The sequence below is a fragment of the Phoenix dactylifera genome, unplaced genomic scaffold, assembly GCF_009389715.1.
Source record: "Phoenix dactylifera cultivar Barhee BC4 unplaced genomic scaffold, palm_55x_up_171113_PBpolish2nd_filt_p 000283F, whole genome shotgun sequence".
Taxonomy (NCBI): Eukaryota; Viridiplantae; Streptophyta; class Magnoliopsida; order Arecales; family Arecaceae; genus Phoenix; species Phoenix dactylifera.
Window position 1 is genome coordinate 534,142 of NW_024067767.1, and position 24,669 is coordinate 558,810.

The 24,669-nt window shown below is 38.6% G+C and overlaps 1 protein-coding gene across 12 annotated transcripts; it reads right to left on the bottom strand.

Moving 5' to 3' along the window:
- Window positions 1-3,921: 3,921 nt before the first annotated feature.
- On the bottom strand, window positions 3,922-14,526 carry LOC103711238 (lysophospholipid acyltransferase LPEAT1-like). Of its 12 annotated transcripts, none has more exons than XM_039117899.1 (9): window positions 13,692-14,521; window positions 12,060-12,176; window positions 11,900-11,937; window positions 11,633-11,691; window positions 10,729-10,797; window positions 9,099-9,232; window positions 6,268-6,408; window positions 4,502-4,565; window positions 3,922-4,070 (listed from the first exon to the last, which is right to left on the bottom strand). In XM_039117899.1, the coding sequence occupies exons 1-9, from the start codon at window positions 14,220-14,222 to the stop codon at window positions 4,051-4,053; spliced, it is 1,173 nt and encodes a 390-aa protein (XP_038973827.1). In that variant the 5' UTR covers window positions 14,223-14,521; the 3' UTR covers window positions 3,922-4,050. The 12 variants fall into 12 exon arrangements, 9 of the variants coding, with proteins under 9 accessions (XP_038973827.1, XP_038973829.1, XP_038973825.1 ...); XR_005507829.1 differs by having other exon boundaries at window positions 3,926-4,070; window positions 4,424-4,575; window positions 13,692-14,523; XM_039117901.1 differs by having other exon boundaries at window positions 3,926-4,070; window positions 4,502-4,575; window positions 13,692-14,523.
- Between the last annotated feature and the right edge of the window lie 10,143 nt (window positions 14,527-24,669).

Sequence of the window (24,669 nt, forward strand, 5' to 3'; positions counted from 1 at the left end):
CTGGGATATTTTAGCAAGTATAAAATAAGGTGAAGGGGGTTACTTTTTATTTTTTACTGAAAGGTAATTTGTGGGTATGAGAAGGAAGTGAGTGATTAACATGAAATGAACCATGTGTAGCTTTCATGTTCTGAATTAACATGAGCCATGTTCATCTTCAAGGTACATTTTAGGATAAGCGGTGAAGCATATGATTTGCTATAAACTGTCCTCTAAAATTGTTATGCCATTGCTATAGTGGGTAACTTATTAGTTCTTCCTGCTCTACCTTTATGTGTAATGCATCTCGCCTAGTTTGTTAAACATAATAATGATCTGTCTACCCGTCAGTTTTTTCTTCGCCATCCATAGTTGAGATGGGTTGGTTTTGTTTAACATTCCAAGACTATGAAAGATGAATTGGATCAGAGTAAAATGGAACCATAAAATGTCTTTAGGGGTTTCTGATGCTACGAAAGTTATGTGAATCACAAATTAGCTTCAACATGAACTTCCTAATTTGATATTCAGATAGGATGTCAATACTTTTGCCACTCATTAAATGAACCTGTACACCAAACAATTTAATAAAGAAACAGTAATAGGCATTGATGTAATAACAATTTGTTTTAAAAAATCAAAATAAAATATATCACTTTTCTAGGACAGATTTAAGATAAAACTTTAGCAAGTTGTAAGGCTTGACATTTGACTTTTATTGTATTTGGAACTTATTTTTTATGTAGCTTTAAACGGGTATAAATTGGGTTGTCTGGAATGTGCTCTGTAGAGTTAACTTTATCCTGCTTCAGTTGGTATCAGAGCTTCCTGTCCTACGTAGGTTGGTATTAGAGCTTGTTGTCCTGCATCTACTTGGTATTAGAGCAAACCTCAATCCATCGCCATTGCCATAGCATCCTTGTAGCACCATCTCCACTATCATTCCACACTCCATCACAACCTCAAGATCCACACCCTCCGCCCACAACACCATCTCGAAATTCAATCCACCTACTAAGCCAGAAAAGAAACAACAACAAAAAAATATTTTGTTCCCTTTTTTTTTACCGATTCATGACCGCAAACGCTGCAGCCTTTCCGGTTCTTTTCAACCAGGCGAGTATAATGGAGAATCATGAGAAACCTAGGCACACTTCTATTAAACACAAATATAGAAGTTAGGAAACTTTAATTTTATTTAAGAATTAAAAAATTTTATTTTTATGGGACTCTATTACTAAAATTTTGTAGACTCTTAAATTAGAATTTTATGAAAGCTGTGCTATTTTTTTTTTTTTTGCCGACTCTTATTAAGATTTTGGATTGTTTATTGCAATGGTAGTTGAGAGCACAATTCGCATTATTGAAATTGGAGAATACAAAATAGAGTTACCCTCTACCTTCTCTTCTTCTCTTCTCTTCCCTCCTTCTGTCCTACATCAATTCAGTATCAAAACCAACTTTGTCCCGCATCAATTAGTATCAAAGCTTGCTCCGTCGTGCTTCAATTTGGTATCCAACATCTAGAATTAGCCTCTGATATTTAACTATATCACGAACATCATTACATATTATGTGGATAGGCATCATTTATCATCAGAACAAACCCCTCAAAAAAATGTGATACCCTTTCTTTGCACGGACCGGCAACCTACCACTTGTGATGTGTTCCACCACATTAGCTTAGGGTGCATTTGAATGCCAATGTCCTCTACATCTCAGTTCTGTGCCACACTACTGTTCCATGAATCCCACAGCCATCATATCTTGCAGCATTTTCTTTCAACATAGTCTATGGCAACATGCACCATCATTTTGCCCAAAAGCCAACATGCACATGCCACCAAGGTGGTAGCTCAGTAGAGCTGGGCGTTGTCTTCTAACTGCATGGTTCTAAGTTCGAATCGCCCTGTGCGTCGATTAAAATGTAGTGACATTGCTTGGATATGGGGCCTAAGAGCGCTTATTAATCCGCTGGTAGTTTTGGTGGTGCCAGATATGATATACTCACCTTTGGATGGGGAGGATATGAGTAAAACTTGTCTGCCTGCATCGAACATTCTCCTGACGGAGCGGAGGCCCAGTGGAGGGGGGTGGGCTTGTCCCTTCCTCCCCCCTCCCCCTTTTTTTTTTGCAAAAAAAAAAAAAAAAAAAGCCAACATGCATATGATTAGCTCGATAATTTGGGCCGATCGCTGTCGTCAAACCGAAAAGTCCGAATCAAATTCGATGTGCAAATCGGACGGTCGAGATGATCTCATAATTGCAGGGGCGAGAGACGCCGTCAAACTGCAAAACAGTGATCCTGGTCCGTCCTCCTGGCCTGGAAACTCCGCCAAGAACGAGAGAGGGGGAAGAGAGCACGAGTCCGACAGGGAAGCTCTATTAGGGCTCGTTTGGTTTGCGGGAAAAGAAGGGGGGAAAGTGTGGTTAACGGGAAAGTAATGAGATGCCTCTTGTTTGGTTGGAGTTTTCAAAGGAGAGAGAAGGGAAAGTTGTATTCCCATGGGAATGTGATTCCCACATTTCATGGGAAAGTAACTTTCCCATGAGGCGGGAATCACTCCATTTTTACTTTTTTCCAAAAAGTCCCTTCAGCATTAAAGAAGCATTAAAGAGGCATTAAAAACCTAATTTTTATTAAGGGCATAATAGGAATTATATATAACTTTCCTAGGAAAGTGGATGGCCAACCAAACATAAGCACCTTGGAAATTTGTCACTTTCCCATGGTCAACCAAACATGCCAAAAGTACTTTCCTAGGCATCCTCTTCCTAGGAATTTGTTTCCCTAGGAATAGGAAGGAAAATGCTTCCCGCGAACCAAACGAGCCCTTAATGGCGTCGCCTCTCGCTCCTCCTATTCCATCGAGACACTAGTTTTTCTCCTTCGTCTTTATCTATGGATCCTCTCCCCGTATCCCCTGGATTCGCCTGGCCGAGGAGCTCCCCGCGTTGGCTTTCTGGCCATGCGACGCTGGATCGCTGCAATCTTCCCCTCGAGAGAGGAAACTCTAGTTTTATCGCCAAACCCTAGCCTCTCTCGGTCCTGGGAATTGGATTCCTGCGATGCACATACAGAACTCTTGTCCGACATAAATGCAGGCCTTCGAAATCATGATTTAAGACAATTATGACATTATAACGGCTATTATTTTAAACCTTCCACTTTTGTGGTTTCAAAGTTACTTGCGGGTGACCTTTCGATAGCCACACACCTTAAAAGTTTCATAAAATCATTTAACGGATATGTGAAAGCCTTTCAATTCTAGATGACCCGATCTATAAGTTAAACTCATGCAAAATCTTCGGTGTTCATCTTAGGTCCTTTAAGCCCTTCATGGTCGGAAGTATAGAATTTCTTTACACCTGTTTACTCTTCTAATCAGCTCCAATATATTCCAAAGCATAAGGATACCATATGCTCCAGTGCCTCCTTGCGACTGCTTACAACCTCAAACAGGCCTTATTAATTCAAACCCCCATAGATTTGCACTGTATATCTTAAGCCTGTCTAACAGCAACATGTAAGCTTGTCCAGCAGGCCCATAGAACGCTCAAACATGGATTGCTGGAACATGGCTTGACACGGATTCCAACAATCAACATCAACTTCAATTTGACAGTTTTTGGGCAGAACATTACAAAAACATAATTTCAATATATTGAATGTGAACCAATGAGTCAATAATTGTTAAAGTATGCATCATGATAAATCTTGTGACATCAACATGAATTGGTCAACAGGTTACCTAGCAAGGGACAAGTTATGTCGCATCTATTTCTTCTCTTTCTAACACACTTATCTGAGGATTTTCTAAAATTGCCTGATGAACATAAAATTCAGATATTTCCTTATCGATGAGAGTTTGAAAATGATATAAATCAAGTGAACGGTTGCTCTTAGAAATTCCTTGAGCATATTGGAGTGTAGAGCTTAAGTGGGTGTGAGAAAAAATACTGATTCGTGCGAGAAAGAAATACTCATTCCAATATGTTGCTTTCTGTTCTATTCTTTTTTTTCTTAAACTACAGGAACATCTATGAAGAATTTACAGGCGCAAATCCAAATTAGCTTTGACATAACAAACCTGCAGGAAGACCAAAGAGATGATTTAGTTTTAGTGATGCAGACTCAAGAAAATGATGGAATGAGAACAAGAAGACGGCTCATAAATATTAGAGACATTAAAAGTAATTTATTAATTATTAGTCTCCAAATGTACAAGACTGAATCTTAAGCTTTGGAACATGGTTCATGTATATTAAAGAGCCCATGGCATCAAAGGGCATCCTTTCTAGACAAACAATTTGCGCTACCCAAATCCTGGGAATGGGGTTTTACAGCATGATGGCATGCACAACATCCATCTCTGAAACAAAACGAGGAAAACAGCTAGCACTTCTGGATATAGTTATAATGCATGGAAACAAGCAACTCAACTGATTATACAAATCCTGTGAGCGAGGTCAATAGTTTTTCAGTCATCTTTCTGATGTAAAACACGAGGTAGACTATTACCATTCAGCGCAGCATGGTAGATTCGCTTCTCAGCTAACCCAATATCTGAGAGTATTAAATTGCCCTGCAGGAAACTGACCAACAAATTAGATATCACAAACATTAAGTGAAGGATTAATTTTTGTACATCTTATCATATCCACCAATAAATATTTAATCATTTGTGATCTCCCTCTTGTAGGAGGTTGGCATTCCACTCCTCTTTGGAGAGGTTCCCTGTTCGACTTGGTACGGTGGCACTCCCACCGAATTTCTCAAAGACAAGAAAGTTTTGTATGTATCCATCAGTAATTTGGAACTAGGTAAAGTTTACTAGTAGAGAAAGAAATCAGAAACAAAAATATTAAATGTCACGTTTATACCACCAAAATCAAAAGCAAAATTTACTAACTATCAAAATGAATGACAGATCAATTATCTATTTAGTATGATGGCTATGAGTATTTGACGTTATTATCAGACAGACACTATGTTGTAGCCTCTAAGCTTTTAAAAATCTTTAGGCATGAGTTTGCTTGTTATCTTCCACTGAGTATTTGACCCTATCATCAGACAGACACTATGTTGTAGCCTCTAAGCTTTTAAAAATCGTCAGGCATTAGTTTGCTTGTTATCTTCCACAATCTTACTAACTAGCCTCTAGAAAATGAACCCTAGCCTCTGGATCATTCTTGTTCAGGCCTAATAGTCATCAGGGGTAGGAATCTTAAGGATAAGAAGATATTAGTGACAAATAATCATGTCGATCTTTTAAATGTTCAGGATACCTATGTTTCATTTAGTATCACTTTGGGAATATTTATTTGCTCATTCAAATAATGCACAGTAAGATGGATTTTTCCTATATAATAAAAGATATACTTCACCCCTTTGAAAACCTAAAAGAACAAGGTTTAGACAATAGATGCCGCTTTGAAGAAATAAGAAATGACAACCTTTTCGTCGCATCATTTCAACAAATTTTCTGGGGAATAAGACTGGCAACTTTGACCTGAATCCTTTCGCCAACCTGATCCAACCTAGATTGCCTCGGTCTAGCCGCATTTCGGAAAATGTGACACTTCTTAGAAAAAGATTTGTGCTACTTCTCAAGTTTGGCTATGCTGACAGAGTCCATACTTCCTCCACATTTGTTTTATTCTTAGAGTCTACTCTTTTCTGTTTTCTATAGCACAATTGTTCGTCACTTGATGAAAATATGATAACATGATTAATAAATATCAACCTTAGGGAAAACCCTAATCCATACCTTTTCATTCCCCCTTCTTTACCCTTCTTCCCGAATCTCTCCTAATCCATCTCCTCTCTTATTCTCCCTTTCCTCTTTCTTTCGTCTATTTTGCCCCTCCATTGTCACCCTTAACAGAGCTAGCACAATGCCCGGCAAACAATCTATGACATTGCCAGCACAATGCAACAGACCCATACTAGCTACAATGACCTCGCCTCCTGATCTAGATCTAGTGCTTGTGGCAGGATCTGTGTGCCCTAAAGAACCCAATGGGTGTAAAAAGTGCATTCTAGCCCTGACACTAAGTATTCTGATTAGTATTTTCTCAGGTATGGGCTGTGTTCATGACTGATGATAAAATGGGTCAAGTCCGGATCATGCAAATTCCAAACCTACCCAGCCCAATTGCAGGCCCAATATATAAACCATCATTTGGAGAAGGACTGAGCATTATGACCTCTTTACATACTTAATGACAGCAAAACTATACATTCTTAGTGAAAAAGCTAAAGGAAAGAATCAAATACATGCATACCTCAGTAGCCATTAATTTCCGAACATTATTAGCATAGAGTTTGGGGTCCTCCATTTCTTGCTCAGAAGGATAATATACAGGCAAATGGATCACCTCAAGATGATTGACAAATTGACAAAGAAGCAAAAACACATGACGCACCTGCAAACCTCAAGGGTTAATCACGAGATGATTACTAATGTGTTAGAAAGTTTAACACAATGATTTATAATTCCCTTCAAAAGTTCCAGCTCGGCAAAAAAACAAAGGTGAGAGACAGCACAAAGGGAGTGGGAGAGACAGAAGAATGGGGTGTATGCATGGGTGTGTGGAGGTGAATGAAAGCAGCAGTTTGACAAATTAATTACCATTTGTTATCAGCTCTGTCCAGAAAAATGAATAATTTACCTTTTGAAAAGACATATCATAGGAGAGCACAAGAAGAATAAACAAAAAAATCAAGTAAAATGAGATAATGCTCAGCCATCTATTTAATGTTGTTTTCATCGAATGAATAGTGCAGAAAAATTCATGCATATGACAATAAAAATAAAAGAAGCACCTATTCATCACAAAAATTATTAGCAAGTCAATTCTTACTCTCTTCATATAAAGCTGTTTCAGAACCATGCTCCTTTGACTCAAAAACTTAACTAGCTATAAGATGTTGGCTGATTGGTTGGTCAACCTATCCTAGTAAGAGTAGAATGATAGCCTGATGTAAACCAGCCCTCCAAAGGCCAACCTATACTACTTTTAAGGTCTGGTTTCACATCAGATCTGAAGTCGACAGAAAGAAGTGCAGAAAAACTTGCAAATGGGAGCGTAAAGACATTCCAGAGGCGTAGAACCAGCCTCAGGCCAAAGCAAATCAGCCAAAAAAGTTGGAAGAAGAAAACAATAAAGCTGAAATATCATACACTCTCTGCAAATAAGCTGATTCTCTTACACTCTTATTCCATCTCATGATGAACCAGGGAAAGCCTAATTTGATCCTATGGACACTAGTACTCATAACATATCCAATGGTGAATGGTAAAACATAAAAGCATTGCTGTCGACAATTGGATTGGGAAAAGAGGCAAAGACCTGCCTAGTCCGCACAGATTCCAAAAGGAAGCATACAGTCTCCTTTAAGTTGATGTGGGACCCAAATAAGCAGTCGGCTCCTCTTACACCTAAGTGCTTAAGTTGACTGCTAAGTTGGCAAAATGAAAGAAGAAAACTAAACCCTAAGGACCATAGCTAGATCAAATCTGAGCCGTCTATCAACTAGACACTTAAAAAAATCAAAGTAACCATGTGAAGACCTAAGATCAGACCTAAACTGAAAATTGAACTAAAATTACAGAAAATTGACTCAAAAATTGAACTAAAATTACAGAAAATTGACTCAAAACTTTAGACTCTTATGCTCCCACATTTCCTCTTCCTTGTCATCAGTGCTCGTCTTCAGCTTGGATTGCATCAATGAAGGGAAAAACCAGTAGGTACAAAGCTTCTGCATCAGTCTATGCTCTTTGACCACCAATCCACTGTCTCTTCGTTCTTAACTGTGCAAGATCACCATTCCACTATTTAATTTAAAGTGGCTTGGCCCCACAGCTTTAATACGATATTGCAAATGGCTTACCAGTAACACATGGAGAAGTTAACTAACAGCAGTCCAGCAATCCAGTAATGATATTTGAATCTCAGGGCTCCTTATAAACAATAACAATTGAAGCAATTAACCTTTTAAACAAAAGAAAACTTGATCATTAATGAGGGTCTATTGTTGGTGAGACTACATGATTTCTCCATATGCAGTAGTAAATGCTTGAGACAGGTAACAAATGTCTAGGTTTCCCAAAGTAATGTGACAAAGGTGTCTGAGTGTCTAGGTTTCCAAAAAGAAACAGACGGGAACATTTAAAAAAGATTACATCGTCGGACATTTGTATCTTGTAAATGGGTCAATTTAGATATGTATGTATGCATGTTTCAAATATAAATCAACTGGAGCAACTACATGGCAGCTCATTATAAGATGAATACTTTTAAGAGAAGTTACTTTTACCCATGATATCTTCTATGTCAATCTGCCAGTGTTAGCATGGAACGGTGATGTAATCACAGCTTGATGATTTCTATCAAGAAATGGTCAAGAATCCAATAAATGGAAAAGCCCAAAGTTCAATATACTTCAGATATGGACACATAAAGCAAGAAGGAAATTGGCAACAGATCAACTATGAGCATGGGGATGTGATGGTCCTGAAATACGTTATTGAGTGGGAGAACCTAAAACATCTTTTAGAAAAAACAATTATACTTGATATATTGCATTGAAAGAAAATTTGCCATGTATTACACATGATTTCAAGTATACAGATGGGCCCAAAACAACCTATAAATAAATGCAATATGCATTTAGATGAAATATGCAACAAACAGCCAGCGAACACAATAGAAGACTTGGAGAATTTGGAAGCAAAGTGGTGCTGGAACAAATTATTTAAGGGATTATAACATATCCTTTATTTTCAAATCTACTCAAAAAGCTATACTTGAAGACATTATTAATTCTATCATCATCCAAATGAAGTCAGAAACATTAATGATTTTAGCAATTACTTACCACACCAAGTTATATACAAAAGCATTATGTGAATGTTTGGCTTCCTGGTTTAGCTCATTATACATTCAGAAAACAAAAACTTGTGTTATCAGTAATTACATAAAATTGCTTTGTAGTTGAACAAAGAAAACCTCAGTTATATATTGGTTGAGTATTACTAGCTAAGGAATCAAAAACAAAATTTAGGATTTATCAAACTTCAAACCTAATAAAAAGCTCATAGATTTCTCACCCCAGATATGGTGTCCCATGCCGGACTGAATCTATTGTAAGGATACTTTAGAATCACTGGAAGAACTGGTGCTTTAGCTAGAAAGGCACCTGTCTTGAATGGAAGAAGGTAATTGCCATTCGTGGTTGTACCTTCTGAATTTAGCAAAATAGGCCAGTTAGAGCATGAGGGAATAAAGAAAAAGAAAATTATTTTTAATTTTTCGAAAAGGCATATAATAAGAATCAACAGATTGAAACAAAGCTCGAAGGAACTAAGAGGATATAATTCTAACCAGTTTAGCATTGCACATATGATTTATCTATATGTAACGGACTAGTTCGTGCAGGACTACTAAAAAATTCTATCATTTAACCACTAGATTGCATGAATGCTTAAGTGGCCTATACCTCCATATTATTTAGATCATTTCCATCTGCATACCTCTGCGCAAAGTAGTTCCCCATAGTCGCTTGGATCCATGGGAAGCTGGTGCCAAAAAGACCTCTTTTATTTAGGCGTTCTAGACAACGTACCTTCATCCAGTTGGCGATAACATGTAGGCAATAGGCTGGCACAATTCTCAGCCTTTTTTCAAGCAATGATTTAATGTCTTCTGTCCCTTTTGATTTCACGATTTCAACTCACTCTTACATTCTCTGGTGGTATTCTTTATTCTGTTAGCTCTATCGATGTTTTCTCCAAATTGCTTGGCTCTTTTACATGCATCTAGGATCTGGTGCCTGTCACAGTACTAATGACCTGATTGTTATAATTCCCATCCAATTCCACAAAGCCAACAGAGTCTTCCACTTTGATAGTACTCATAAGTATCAATCTAAGTCACAAACTTCTCTCAAGGCACAATACCTCAGCAATCATGACCTCACTCTTGATCTTAGTCTTGTCAGAGAGAAACATTTTCACATCATCAAAATCATGATGATTTTGGTTTCCACTAGAGTACCACAATAATTCATATCCATATACTTACCATCATTTGGTGAGGCGTACAATTGTTCACTCTTAGTGCAGCTAAGGCAATAATCTCACCTAATTACACTAATATCAGCACATCCTCGTCACCTTTATTAACTGTAACTAGTATAAACCGCCACAAGCATTAACTCATGTAAGCATTTTTTTTGCTTTCTTTACACAGTCCAATCTTCCCAATTCTGTTATGCATTGGGTTTTTTTCCTGAGATTCCTAGCAACAAAACCTTTCAGTCATTTATCACTTTCTGACTCTGGCATCCCACTACCAAGGTTATTTATATGTATATATCCTACCTTCAAACTCTCAAAGAATTCCAATATTTTTTTTTTCAACAAAAATTGACATGTGATCCCACATATTGGTATAGCAATAATGAGACTTTGGAACTTTAAGAATTTTATCTCCAAAGAATTCTGCATTTTACACTTAAATGAAAACCTAGGGAATAAAAAGAAAGAAGGTTGGACAATATAAACATTGAATGAGCTTTATTATATGATTTTCAACCAAAAATATCATAATTTATTGTCTTTACATACTGATCCAAAGAACTGTTCAACAGTATGCACATTAAACAGGAAGACAAACTCAGTTAACTGGTAAATAACAATCAAAGAAGAAGATTATAAAGAAATGATGGCACACATTGACCTGGAAAGAGCATCATCATTGGATAAAGCTTGTTTTGATGGGCCTCTTTAATTCTTTCTGTCAGAATACCTGCATGCAATAGAAATTAAATTCAGATGCAAATGTACCAAATGCTAGATGCAACTCACCAGTTTTTTGCTGATAAGACTACTAGAAAAGTGGGAAAACAGGCCATGTGTGGCCTATGGCCTAAAAAAGACCAGAATCAATTTCCTCTCAGTTTACAACTATATAAAAGATATTCAGTTACATATTTTTTGCATTTTAAAACTCCAATAATTAATGATGGACGAAGATATGCTCCAAACTTCTTAGTTTATTAAAGCATTAACTTGAAGATCTGGAGTTACTTCAATTTGTTGGTATTGTTACTTAGCTCATTGACAAAAAAAAAAAAAAAAATCTTTTAGTATTTCTCAATATTCAAGAAAATTACTCATTAGCAAGTGCGTGCTTTATAAGGCACTACCCTCTCATGCATTCTCAATTGCAGCCCTATTTCTCAAGTTCTTTCAATTGTATACAAGTATACTGTATCTTAAGACAAAACTAAAGCAAAGATATGGGCAAAATCCTCCACCATGCACATGCTCTGCATTATAATGACACATCATGTACAATTAGCAACTCTATAACAATGTGTAAAATCCTCCACCATGTCTGTAACATCACATGCTCAGGCTTTGATGTGTTTTATTTACCAAATTTAATTTTTTTATTTAAGCGCAATGGCTCATATATTGTTGCAAAGACATAAGAAAATCAAAGCCCAAACTGCCAAAAGAAATCAAGCACCTTGCATGTTCAATTAGTAGAGCAGCAAGTGTAACACATTGAATAAAAATATGAATTGCAGTAAAGAAATGCATGTAAAAATTGTTAAGATTTTTGAAAGCTAACGTACCCGAGACACCCTTAGAAGATTTCGACTCTCGTTGAACATAGACACAACCAAGGCACTTGCTGCAAATAAAAGTGAAGCCATTATTCCTAATCAGCAGATTTAAGTCTAATTCATGAGCTAAAGTATGCAGCACAGAATGTTCATATTATAGTGTGAAATAATACGAAATAATGGTGCCATCGACATAAATGGTGAAGTTACAAAATTAAGGTCAGGCTAGCATTTTAATTTATAAGAAACATCTAAGCAAATGATATACGTTGCTACCTGATGATACCAATGAGGGGAAGCCTAGCCACTGACCTCTTCAGAAACGAAATCCAGGATTTTTTTTGCGAAAATAGGAGAGTACGTCAGGATAAAGTCAAAATGTATATGGTTTCGGGTTTAATGATGCCAACATACAAATGACAAGGCATCAACCTACCTTTGCAACAAAACTTGGAAAGCATGACGACATCTGATAGAGAATATCCACATAAGATATGTGATTCGACACAATAACCTCTGGTCTTTCAGATTCATCAGGCTGCTCGTGCTCATCCTGAGTAAAATTGAAAAGTGTAATTAACAAACATTTTAAGACCCATGAATAATAGATAATTTCATGAAATCTCTGAAGATCATACTCTGCAAATACTCCTTATCAGAATATATATATATATATATATATATATATATATATATATATATATATATATATATATATATATATATATATATATATATATATATATATTGCTACCATTTCACAGTATTGAAGATTGTCAATGTGCCTGATTATATTGCTCCATTAAAATCCTTGTTTGGAAAGGAGATGCTAGCGGACCTTTCCCTTCTCTTTACATAGTAGTCTAAATAAAGTAGGAAGCATAAAAAGGTTGAAGTTGTGGCCAAAAGTTTATGAGAAATTCATAACAAAATTAAAAAGAAAATCTATGACAAGATTGAAATCAATGCTTCAAACAGAATCTATAAATATGGATGGTCATCTTTTGCTACACTCTTCAGGTAAAAAAATAAAAAGATCTATGTAAAGTACTTCAATAACCATGGCTCTAATGCCATAAGATGTCTCATAGTGTATAATACAAGTAAAGCTCCTTGCAATTATGCTAGAACTTAGTTCTAAGAGTAAACTGAAAGGACTGTTTAGTTGTCAAAACTTTCCTTAAAAAAAACAAAGAAATGGGACTAGTTTTGTAAAAAATGACAGTATAAAATCTGAAGAATGGATTTTTTTTCCCCTGAAAAACACGTATCCCCTTCTTTAAAATTAAAAAGTATCCCCTTTCATTTTCATGAAACATGTTCTATGTTCAGAAACCCCCAAATGGAGAAGAGGAATTTATTTTCTTTCCTCTTTTTTGTACTCATTGTATTAGGAGGGAGGCTCATTAATAAATTCTAGCAATACAACCTACTTTCTGCTAAAAACATTAAAAAAAGCAAATTTATATTGATCTCTTCAGGGCATGCTTGACATGCGTTAATAATTATTTTTCTGTAAATTGTGGTTAAGTTGCTTATTTGAGAAAACCAGGAGAAATGATAGACAAGCACAGCATTTGTAAATTGCAACAGATACAGAAGAAGCTAGAAAAGTTTTCAACAAAAGTAGCTCGGAAATGAAGATCATCATGATATTTCAACACTAGTCCTATACAGTTTACAATGTCACTATAAATTTATAAATTTACTTATTTGGCATGTCTAGCTTGTGTGGTTCCCCATTACTAATACTACTTTCTACAACATTATTCAAAATGTGGCGTGGATAAAGGGAGCAATCTATTGTTGCCCTCTAGAATGCAAACCAAGTACTTCTTAAGCAAGTACCCTCTAAATCAACATAAGCTGGTAAACTTCTCCACTCTCAGGGTCTCGATCAATCAACAGTCACTTTATGATGTTCTGCAGAGAAATTATAGTTAATAATTCTTCAAGAAATACCGAATAAGACAAGAAACTAGTCTAAGAAATCTTCACATCATTAAATTGACATCAAACACGACAACATACTAATCGAGGAAAAAATCTGACATCGTTGAATTCATACCTCGAAGGAGAAACTCCGATGGGACTCCCGAATCCAATAAAAGCCGAGCACGAATAGCATTATCCTGGAGAGGAATCTCCCAGTCCGGACCACCACCACCCTTCTCCACCCCACCATGTGGGCGTAGTCTTCCTTTCCATCCTCCCGGTTCGGAGCGTAGAAAAGCGTGCACAGCCGGCAGATCAGGTAATATAACACCACCAGAAAGATCCCGACCACGAGCCGGATCGGGACCAGCGTCACGAGGGCGATCCCGAGGAGCACCCACTCCGCCGGAGGTAGCTCCCCGCGGCCCATCGTCCCATAGGCGTCCTTCCGCACGTACGGCGCGTACTTCTTCTCCAATTCCTCGAGTCTCTCCGAGGGAGTGGCCGCGTTGGCGGCCTCGGAGGCGGCGGATCCCGGCTTCAGGAGCGGCCGCTCGTCCTTCGCCTTGCCGGAGGATCCCCCGCCGCCACCGACGTGGGGGGACTCCTCCTGGGAGTCGAGGGATCCGTTGGACCCGACGAGATCCTTCAGCTCCGACGACATTGGGAGGAACCAAAACCTTAACTGTAACCCTAATCCTCTCGCAGGAGGGAAGCCATTGGTGGGTGATTCTTGGAGAGAGAGGGAGGGGGTGGCGGGTTCGCGAAGTTTGAGGGGGAGTGGGGGGCGTGGCCATCCGCCGTCGCGGCGGCCCGGGGAATCGTGGCCGTAGATCACAGTACGGCCACGGATCTAACGGAACGAATTTGTCTCCTCATCTCTTCTGGTTCATTACTTCGTTTATTGTTTTGCCTAGTATTGTGCCTATCCAAATCCCAAGCTGAATGCCACATGCACTCGCATGGAATTAAGCGAGTTTGGAGATATGCGTAAAGTTTCAGCGACATGGGTGCGGCAAAAATCTGGATACCGTATGCGACGAATCGCAATCTAGGGGTGCAGATGGGAATTATGGACCTCACCTAAAATCTACAATCTGCACCTGTGCGTTAGGTATGGTTTTCAACCTTGGATCTTTGTTTTCAGAGATCCTAGGAGGTCCAAATCAATTATTAGAAGTTTTTATCAGAAGTTTCCGTGCATTACTAAGAATAGTAATGCTTAACCATTTAACTTATTTCACTTATTTTCATTCATTATAAATTGGGTGAAATTATCTATTTAATAATATGACAGGTTTGGTTCTAAATTTTTGACATGTTTAATTAACAGATGAGATTCGAGTCTGCTAAAAAATTTCAACAAATTAAGAGTCGATGAAGAATTAAGTATCATTTATGCCACCGTAGAGAAGTTGCTCCAGGTGGAGGAGCTTTCTTTTTAACAAAAATGCTTCAAGTGGAGTCAAATGCCAGTATTGCAAAAATATAGTTGGAATCTTTGAATTATAGAAGTCCCTATATGGCTCAATGGTTATGACTGAGAGGGTCCCATACCATGCGTATAGTTCGATTGGTTGCTTGAGCTCTCTCTCGCTCAACACTTAAATTGAGAGGATCCTGATTCTTCTTCTTCTTCTTCTTCTTCTTCTTTGTTTTTCGACTTAGGAGAGGTCTCTCCTGCATGCAAAAGAGACATTAGGGAAACGAAGAGGAGAGGAGAGAAATCAGGGAACTAGGCCATGTAGAACAGCGGTAGTAAGATGCGAGAGAGTAGGTGAGGACACAAGGGGTTATAGTATTAGGAGGTTAGTGAGTTTAGGATTTGGACATAAACCCTTTAAGACTGTAGCTGGTTTTCCCCCCTCTTAGCGGGAAAAAAAAAACCTTCACACTAGGCCCAAACTGATTCTCCCTAGACTAGGGCCAAGGCCCGACTCTGAGCCACCCGGCCCAAGGGTTCTTGGGCCAGCATGGGCCCACTTCTGAATTGATGTTTCCAATTCTTAACCAATCAAGTATTATATGATGTATATACTTCGAATTCCCTTCCCTACTGTGGAGTCTTCTTTGGCCAATTGGATCAATAAGATTCAATGCTCTACATATGGTGTGACGCACAGCTAGCTTGGAAAAGATTCAATCTTCCCTCCTGCATACCATTAATTTGTGATGAAGATCCTTCGATCCTTCTATTGTCATGGATGCATTGTGGTGTCCAACTTGTCAGCATTAGTACTGGCCAGCGAATGGAAAGCATCCAGGCAAATTTTTAATGCGAATAGAACTAAATGTAGAAGCTAATAGGCTAGCTCACCACTCCCTTGGTGACAAGCCATCATTCCTTTCTTAGCTTTTGAGTGGGTTGAGTTGTCCAACTAACACACTTTGCATAGAAAATCACATTCCAATTAAGCTGCTTCCCTTTCTTTTGTGTTAGATATGACGTTCAGTTTACCTTGCCATCTCAGTGCATTCATGAAGCCAGTATTTATGGAAGCAAGCATACATTTCATTTTTCTTTTCTTGTCATGTTCCTCCTAATCCAGTACTTCAACTACACGAGCCATAAAAGTTCATTGCAAGATTAATAAAGTTTTCGTAGACATCTTCTAGCTACACTGTACTTTTGATAGTGCAAATATAGATATACTTCAAAGTTGTGAATCTAAATGTGAAATAAAGTTAAATGTTTTAATTATTTTTATCACAGTATCATTGGTGGTAGGCTTGCATCCTAAAACTCCTCTCCCATGAATTCTGGTTGAAGAATACCAACGCCAATATAATTGAAATTGCTACAACGGAATGCCAATTTAACCTGTGATAAGATCCTCTAATTTATGTGTGATAAATTATTTATTTCTAAGTAGCATAAAGATAACTTATGGTTCGTCTTTTCATAGTAGATAGACTCATGGGTTGAGAACATATAATCTAAATTATGCATGTCCACAATGTTTTATGCGTATATATGTGTATGTGTGCATGTGTATATATCATGTGTGTGTGTGTGTTAACATATACTTCACCTAGAGATCTAGAACCAGTAAGACCATGCTACGTAAGAGACAGAAAGTATGTACTCACTGTGTGTGTGTTAACATAGTACTTCACCTAGAGAGAGCCAGTAAGACTGTGCTAAGTAAGAGACAGAAAGTATGTACTCACTACGATCAATAGTTACATACAGACTACATGGAGGCTACTAATGGTTGTGTGAGAAATTTCAATACCTTTTTATCATTAGTGAAGGAACACCATCCTAGGTACAGTACTTGTTGGAAACCAAACCAGAACAGCATCTTGCCATATCAGAGATGCCAATTCTTTTACCTCATAATCCTTTTAGCATGCATCACTCTGCGTACAATATCCTGTAATTGCAATCGATAACTCTTGCAGCAGACTAGGGCATTATGATTTGTCAGGCAAACAGAATGGCAAATCAGTAGAAAGTCTAGGTTTCAATTTGGATACTTTTCCCTTTCTTATATCCTCTATTTTACCATATGATCTTTTTTCATCACAGCTTGGAAAGTGAACCAAATTTAGGATGCATGTTAAGTTGGAGCTTGTTTTTCTCCATAAAAGATCTGTGATCATAACCAATAATCTCTAACCCCTTCTAACTGCTCTGTCATTGAATTTAACATGAGATTCATGCTTTACAATTATCTTTCTTCCTGGTCTCATAATTGGCACCTTTGAGGTTATACGTAAAGCACTTTTTATCAAAATTTGCTTTTCTTTGTCTTGGTCTAGATGCTAATCAAAATTTCCTTTGTTGCAAGAGTTCAGGCATTTCTTTGTGAGCTAGTGCTTTCTGGCATGAGCTTGATTACTTGCTGCCAAAGGGTTATTTTTGCTTAAAATTTTTCAACGATCCATGAAGGTTTGATGTTACATCAGTCCAAGTACAGATTTCAAACCCAGAAAGCTATGAATCTGACCCCCACCTACCCTCTTATCTGTAATCAAGCTTGTGTTTTAAGGTATATAGATTGCCATTTGGTTCATATCTTACTTGATAATGTGGATTCTTGAATTTCCTTATTTTCGCATTTTGCTTGAACTTACTGATCAACAGAGTACAATGAGCTCGTCTGTTTCTGTTTACTGCATTATTTCTGCATATTCTTTTTCAATAAAATAATTTTTTCAATGCTTCTAATGGCTTTTATTTTCCTGCATCATAATTTAGGACTCCAAATCATAACACAAATGCCTACACCGCCCAGGAAAGTGTTGAACGGGTCTAATCGCACAGGGAGGCGGCCTTATTCTAGCAGCAGTGATGGGAAACGGACTTCATCTGGAGGGAAAATGAACAACGTGAGGTAAGAAGGGTTGCTGAAAGGATGCTGTTCTTTGCTTTTTCTGGCTTTCCTTTTAGATTGTCAAGATAGATCGAGAGCCTCGTTCTCGAGTACACTAATGAGTTGCTCTTACTCCTTTGGTGGTGGTGGTGGTTGTATTGAGGGCGGTAGGACTCCTGCCACCCTCTTTGCTTTAGCTTCAAGTGGTCGAAACGTATCTATTTTCGGATGACCATTCTTTATCTATCATGTTCAGAAGTCACAGAGGAAAGGAAAAGAAAAGTAGGAAGAAAAAGAAATGCAAAGTGTTGGGTCTTGACTTTGGAGCTCACATGTACGTGCATATTTCGTCAGTTTGCGTGGATGCTAATATCTACGTCTTTTCTCATTTCATTCGCTCTCATTGTTACTGCTTTTGCTTACAAATGCCCATCCCATTTGAGGGCCATGATCTATTCATCAGTCTCCCTCTAATTTTGCTTTCAGTTCACCTACTGGAGTGGGGGCAATAATTTACCAACTAATCACCAACTGTTTTCTAAAGGACCTCAGGTCAGTGGTGAAGCACAAAGCCAGACCATGCTTACCAACCTTAGAGCAACGTGGCTTTTATGTGCTACAAATGTATACTGTCGGAGTCACGTACCAAAAACATTCAGTTGATTTTATGAGAGTTAAACCCTCTAATATTTCTTACCATCTTGAATCCTTCCTAGAGAACAACGATCAAAGTTGTGTTCAAATTAGATCTAGAGAGAATCATAGTACCAATACCATTGATGTTTTTGTAGTCCCTTTGATGGCTGAGTATGAAGGATGAGTGTGAAGGGTGTTTTTGTAGTCCCACAAGAGGGTGGCTGTGATGGTTATATATATATATATATTTCTGATGTAGTTAAATAAGCAGGTAGAGGTCTGCCTAACCCTAAGTTGTGCATCAATACACTTGGGCTTGCATCATGCTTGGTCCGAGTCATATATAGATGATTCGTGCAGTGTCTTATTACTCCAAAAATTCTATTCTTTTAAAACAAATAAAAGACTGTTTTCATTTCAATATAATTCTTATGCACCTGAACGTGAATATGTATTAGTTTTTCTTTTTATTTACAATTAACATTTTTTAGAGTTTTTTTTGAGCGAACATATTTTTATAGAAAAATAGAACATCGTGTAATAGTGCGCCGTAATTATTTTTAGAAGATCCTATGGCTCTTCAAAATTCCCTTCATGCAAGTGCATTGACAGCATTTACTTATTACAATAAATGGTACAAATGAAGATACAACTAAGCGGGTCAGACGCTATACAAAAAAGAAAGTGAATGCTATGATACCCCAACGTGCACATAGAATGAGAACAAAACCGGATTTTGGTGCAATACAGAAGGTTTTCTAGGAATGTTATTTGGGCGCTAATGTCCGTTTTGCCTCACATCGCCGTTGTGTCTCGGGTTCTGGTTGACAGCTTGCGTTGTCCTCGAACCCAGTGTACTCCACTGTGATGCGGCTCGGTTGAAGTCGATACCCTGCTCGCTTTATCTGGATTTATCTGGTTGAAGAATGTTCGATGCAGATAGAAATGGCCGTATGTTGGCCATCCCGACCGGTTTTACTCATATCTTTTCCATCCTTGAGCCTAGCTCAACTACATTTTAATTGTAGTCACAGCGACTCAAACTTGGGATCATAAGGTTAGAATCCCCGTTTAGTACCACTAGGCTACCACCTTAGTGGCAAACCCAGGGCACTTCGCTGGGATACGGAGTCGTCTCCACCCGGAGGAGATTGCACTGGTGGAGGAGACCGGGCGGTGGCCGTGGAGATCCCATGTCACCTGTGGTCCGTCGAAAACGCCAACCATCTGATCTTGATTGAGTGGCGACGAGCACACCCCACGAGGTGTGTCGTCGCTCAGCCGGGCCTCGCTCGCCTGGTGCGGGCCCCACAAACTTTTATACCTAAAATCCGCGGTTCAGGTATGATTACCCCAAAATAACTAACTAAAACATGTTCCTTAAAATGATCTCCTGGGGATGCACGTGCATCTGGTTGGTGAGGGTCAGATGACATGCTGATAAAGGAAATAATAAATTGATAGGAAAAATTTTTTCCGAGGAGAAACTATCAAGTCAGCTTAGCGTACAATATCAGCGGTAGGTAAGACTGCAATTGGATCAGTCCGACTCGTGATCTAATCCAACTTAACCTATTTAGATTCGACTCGATTTATTTTAGAGCATCCGTAGGACCGGATCGAATGCTAAAATTAAATTCATTCTATTTTTTGGATCAAATTTAAATTTACTGGCTTCAGATTTGACCCGATCCAATCTATTTAAAATTTAGATAATTTTAAATTTTTAATTCTATGACCCGTTTCGTTCTGATCCGATCTGAATATGTAAAACAAGTTATGTTAAAGCCTAGCTTTGTATCTAGGCGAATGCCATTGGCCCGTCTCAACAAATTAATGGATAAACTTAGGTCGACATCCCTATGTAACAACCTACAGCCGCAGCTCTGGAATAAAGGCATGGGCGGACCCATTTAGGAGTAGGTAGCGTTAAATTTGCACGGATATGAAGGTGAAAACTGTCTAAATCCTGCACGAACCACACCTAACTCTCTCAAATCACAAAGGGATTTGGCTGTGGGCCACACTACAAGAAAGGCGTACTATGGATCATGACAGCGAATGATTACTAGAACAAGATGACAAACTGGCTAGGTCGGCTAGGATTATGTTGTTTCAGAAAGTCAGCTTGTGCTCGAGGTTGGCTGGGAGCATGATTTAAATATCTTGCTTGGTGCTTGCCATGCATCAGTCTTAACACAAAGAAGGACCGTTAGATCACTCATGAGGTTAAAGCGTAAGTAAATCAAGCTATATTTGAGATGTAAATATACTGGATTGATTCGGAATAGCAATAAAAGGAGGAGAAAAGTCACGGATGGGTTGATCCGAATCGGATCTGTCCCAAATCCGAATTGTACCTAAATTTTTTAAGTTAGGTCAGAGTTATATATAGACCTGACTCGACCCGGATGATCGGTTGGGTCAAACATTGTAACGATGGACACGACCCACTCCGATCTTCTATTAGGTTGAGTTTGGATCCAAAATTAGGACTCAAACAAAGAACCAAATTGGGTCGGGGTGACTCATGACTCGACCCGATCCAACCCATTTGCACCCCTAACTGTAGACTAGTCCCATAAAAATTGAACATGTCAACCCTCCTCACCTGGTTTCCTAACCATGGCCCGAGATAAATTATAACTTAGCCAATCATCTCGTCTCATTCCTATGGGCCTCGGTTATCATACACTTGTCTTGGAATTACTATCGTCCTCAACTCGTCTCGAATTGTGCGGCTTGTGCCTATGGTGCATACGGGTGCAAATTGGTCGGGTCGGGTCGGGTCATGAGTGACCTCGATTTAACTCAGTTTCTTGTTCGAGTCCTAATTTTGGACCCAGACCTGACCTAATAGAAGATCGGGTCAGGTCAGGTCAGATCGGGTCCAACACTACAATTTTTGATCCAACGGGTCATTTGGGTTGGGTCGGGTCCATGTATAATTCGAACCATATCCAAAAAATTCGGGTCCAGTTCGGGTCCGGGTCGGGTCAACCCATCCACGGTTTCAGAATTTGTGTTTGTACCCCGCGGGCTGCAGCTCGCGGGCCCAATAATTTTACAAATTTAGGTCGAGTCGGGTTTGAATTCGGTAAACCCAGACCTAACCCGAGAAATAGAACGGGTCTAATTTTAGGACTGATTTGGCCCCACAGGTCATCCAAAACAGGTCGGGTTGGGTCACGGGTCAACTTGACCCATTTGCAACCTTAATGGTGCATGTGGTGGAGGATATACTTTTTTATGGCTAGGAGTGTCGTGTTTCTTAGAATGCCCTTAATAAACGAACTTCAGGCACTTCAAGCTTCGAGTTTCCCGTCGATCTCGTTGATGTCGAACTAGCAGGAGGAGAAGTAGTTGAACATGCAGTTGAACGGCTTTGCTATTGTGAAGCGGAGCTTTGGAGGGAAGACAATGTGGAGGAGGCTCTGGTAGAAGGTGAGCACCCGTATTAGTGAGGTCAGAGATGTCCAGAACTTCTTCACCTCGCCTCTAGTTTCTAATTTTTCTTCAAAATATGAGAAACTTTCCTTATTTGGATCACCGAGATGGGATTGGGTTTGCTTGGATTGAAATAAAGATCGTTTCTATTTTTTCTTTTTGATACAAGTGGAAAGTGAGGCAAGTGGTGATATTGACCTAGTTTGGGAGAAGAAAGGACGGGTTTATATGATGGGATAACATATATCCTATACAATGTGCACCATATGGTCGTACACACCGCCAATCACAACCACTAATTCAGGCTCTATTTATCAAGTTGTTATCTTGGTGCACTACTATCGAAATGAGCGGTTGTGATTGATCGTATGCATGGCTACATAGTGCATGCCGTGTAGGATATAATTTGTTATAATGAGATAAGAAATAGCTAAAATCCATTGGGTTGGTTGAAATGGATAGAGTCTCGTTCTATGACCTTTGTTTTCTGCAATATTTGTCTTTTTGAGGAGAGAAAAGGAACGAAAGGCAAATGTGATGGAAGAAAATAGGAGAAATTATATCCTCCACGACACGACGTATAGGATATAATTTCTCAAAAAGTAGAGAAAGATAAATTCTTGAGAAAATTAATTTTCGATCTTCCTGATAACCATGCTATAACAAAATATTCTTGTTGACCGAAACTTCCATTTCCGATCCACAGTTAACGGTCTTCATAATTTTTGGTCCCAATAACCAATTTAACCATTACATTTTAAGTCAATACATATCTCAACAATAAAATTGCAAAGAAACATAAATATGCTTACCACCAGAGCGATCTTGCAACCATCCATATACTTAGCAGATCCCTTGCTGGTGATGTTCCTTCTCCTTACACTCTCAGCTAGACTCCATATCTGCTGGAGAAGAAAAGTGAAAACTGTAATACCCTAACTATATGATATTATAATTTATTCTTTACTGCATCATTGTTCGCCTTTTTGTGGTCACCCTTAAAAAATTGGGTGATGCGGTCAGCCTTAACCCTTCCCTCCCTTCACAGTTCGACCTCATCACCTGTGGTCCTCAAACTAAGAATAAGGACAAAATCGGTCCTTATAAAAGGCACTTATACCTTAGTAACCTTACCAAACCAAAAACTCTCCTCATTATCATTTTAGAAAGAGAGCAATGTATTTAGGACTGGCCTGCTCTACTTAATATATGAAAGAGCTAGAATATATCCAAATGGAGTACTGGTCACCCTTTTCTTCTGCTCTCGAGACATGGACTCAATAAGGGTGATAGTGAGATATACAAAGTGGCTAAAGTATCACCTTCCATTGAACATATTCTTCAGGCCAACAGAAGGTGCTTTTCCTCTTCTCAAAATTGGAGCATTCTTCGTTCTTTTACATTTGATGTTGCTCTTTTTTATCTTTTTCATCTTAGATCTCTGCATCACAAATGGTATTCAAATAATACTTTTTAGTAATATCATTTCAAAATTAGAAATGCATATTTGAGTAAATCATTATGCATTAATGAATGATCTTTATAACTTTAATAAATAACAGAAATAGCACTGTGTCAATGAAAGATGATGATGATATTTTCATGACAAATATGTCTAATATACTATCTCAAACTCTCTATTTACTATATTTTCAAATTCTGGCCATTTTTACTATTAAAAAACTAATGACCTAGTATACTATACAACATTTTGGTATTTATCTAAATTGAGGTTAATTACACTTAGTATGGAACTACTGAGAGATGCAAATCTGACTCTGTATGATACATGCACTTAGTGGATATTAACAGCGATGCTAGTAATAATTTGGTACGAAAGATATGCAACTCACATACAAAAAGCAGATGACGGTGGATTGATCGATTAACCTACCCAGCAAAAGGAGAGAGACGAGGCAGGCTGCAGAGACGACTCACGCCGGAGACATAATGGCAGATGCCCATGCATGCAGAATAGAGGATGACATATGAGAGAAGAGAAAAATATGGAGGAGTGTGGAAGTCAGAAGTCAAAAATTAACGCGTCGACACTACAAAGATAGAGTTTTCAAGGATTTTGGGAACGGAAGAAGGGTTCCGACCGATTGAAGGGAAGTGAGTCGAAATCGGAAAAATAGGATGAGAGTCGTTGGTCGGACGAGCGAGAAGGTGGGATGAGGAGTCGGAAAATCGTGAATAAGGCTTCGATAGAATAGGAGTCGGCCGAAGTCGGGATGATTTGAGAAGAATGGTTAGGACTGACCGGCTGTAGGGAAGTGAGTCGAAATCGAAGAAGTTAGATGAGAGAGTCATGGGTCGGACGGGCAAGGAGACCAAGTTAGAGGGAGTCGGAAAATTCAAAAAGAGGCAATTGGAAAATTGGAAAGAGGCTTCGACAGTATTGGAGTTGGAAACTTGAGGAGTATTTGGAGTTGACGTAAAATAAAGGGCATTTTTATCCTCAGAGATATATGGTTTAATATTAAGTTCCCTGGGACCAGCAGCTAAGCTACAATCCAAGGATGGACCCCGTTAATTTCCCCTGAAATCTTTTATCGGATTAGTCCATAGTAAACTAAGGCTTACCGAATAAATTAATAATTTCTCCAGGTGTCGTGTGATGTTTTTCTAGTTGACTGGTCTCAATCTGTCTTTTCCTTCCCCACCACAATATTAAAAAGCCCTGTGCTCCACTCCATATCCACCCAA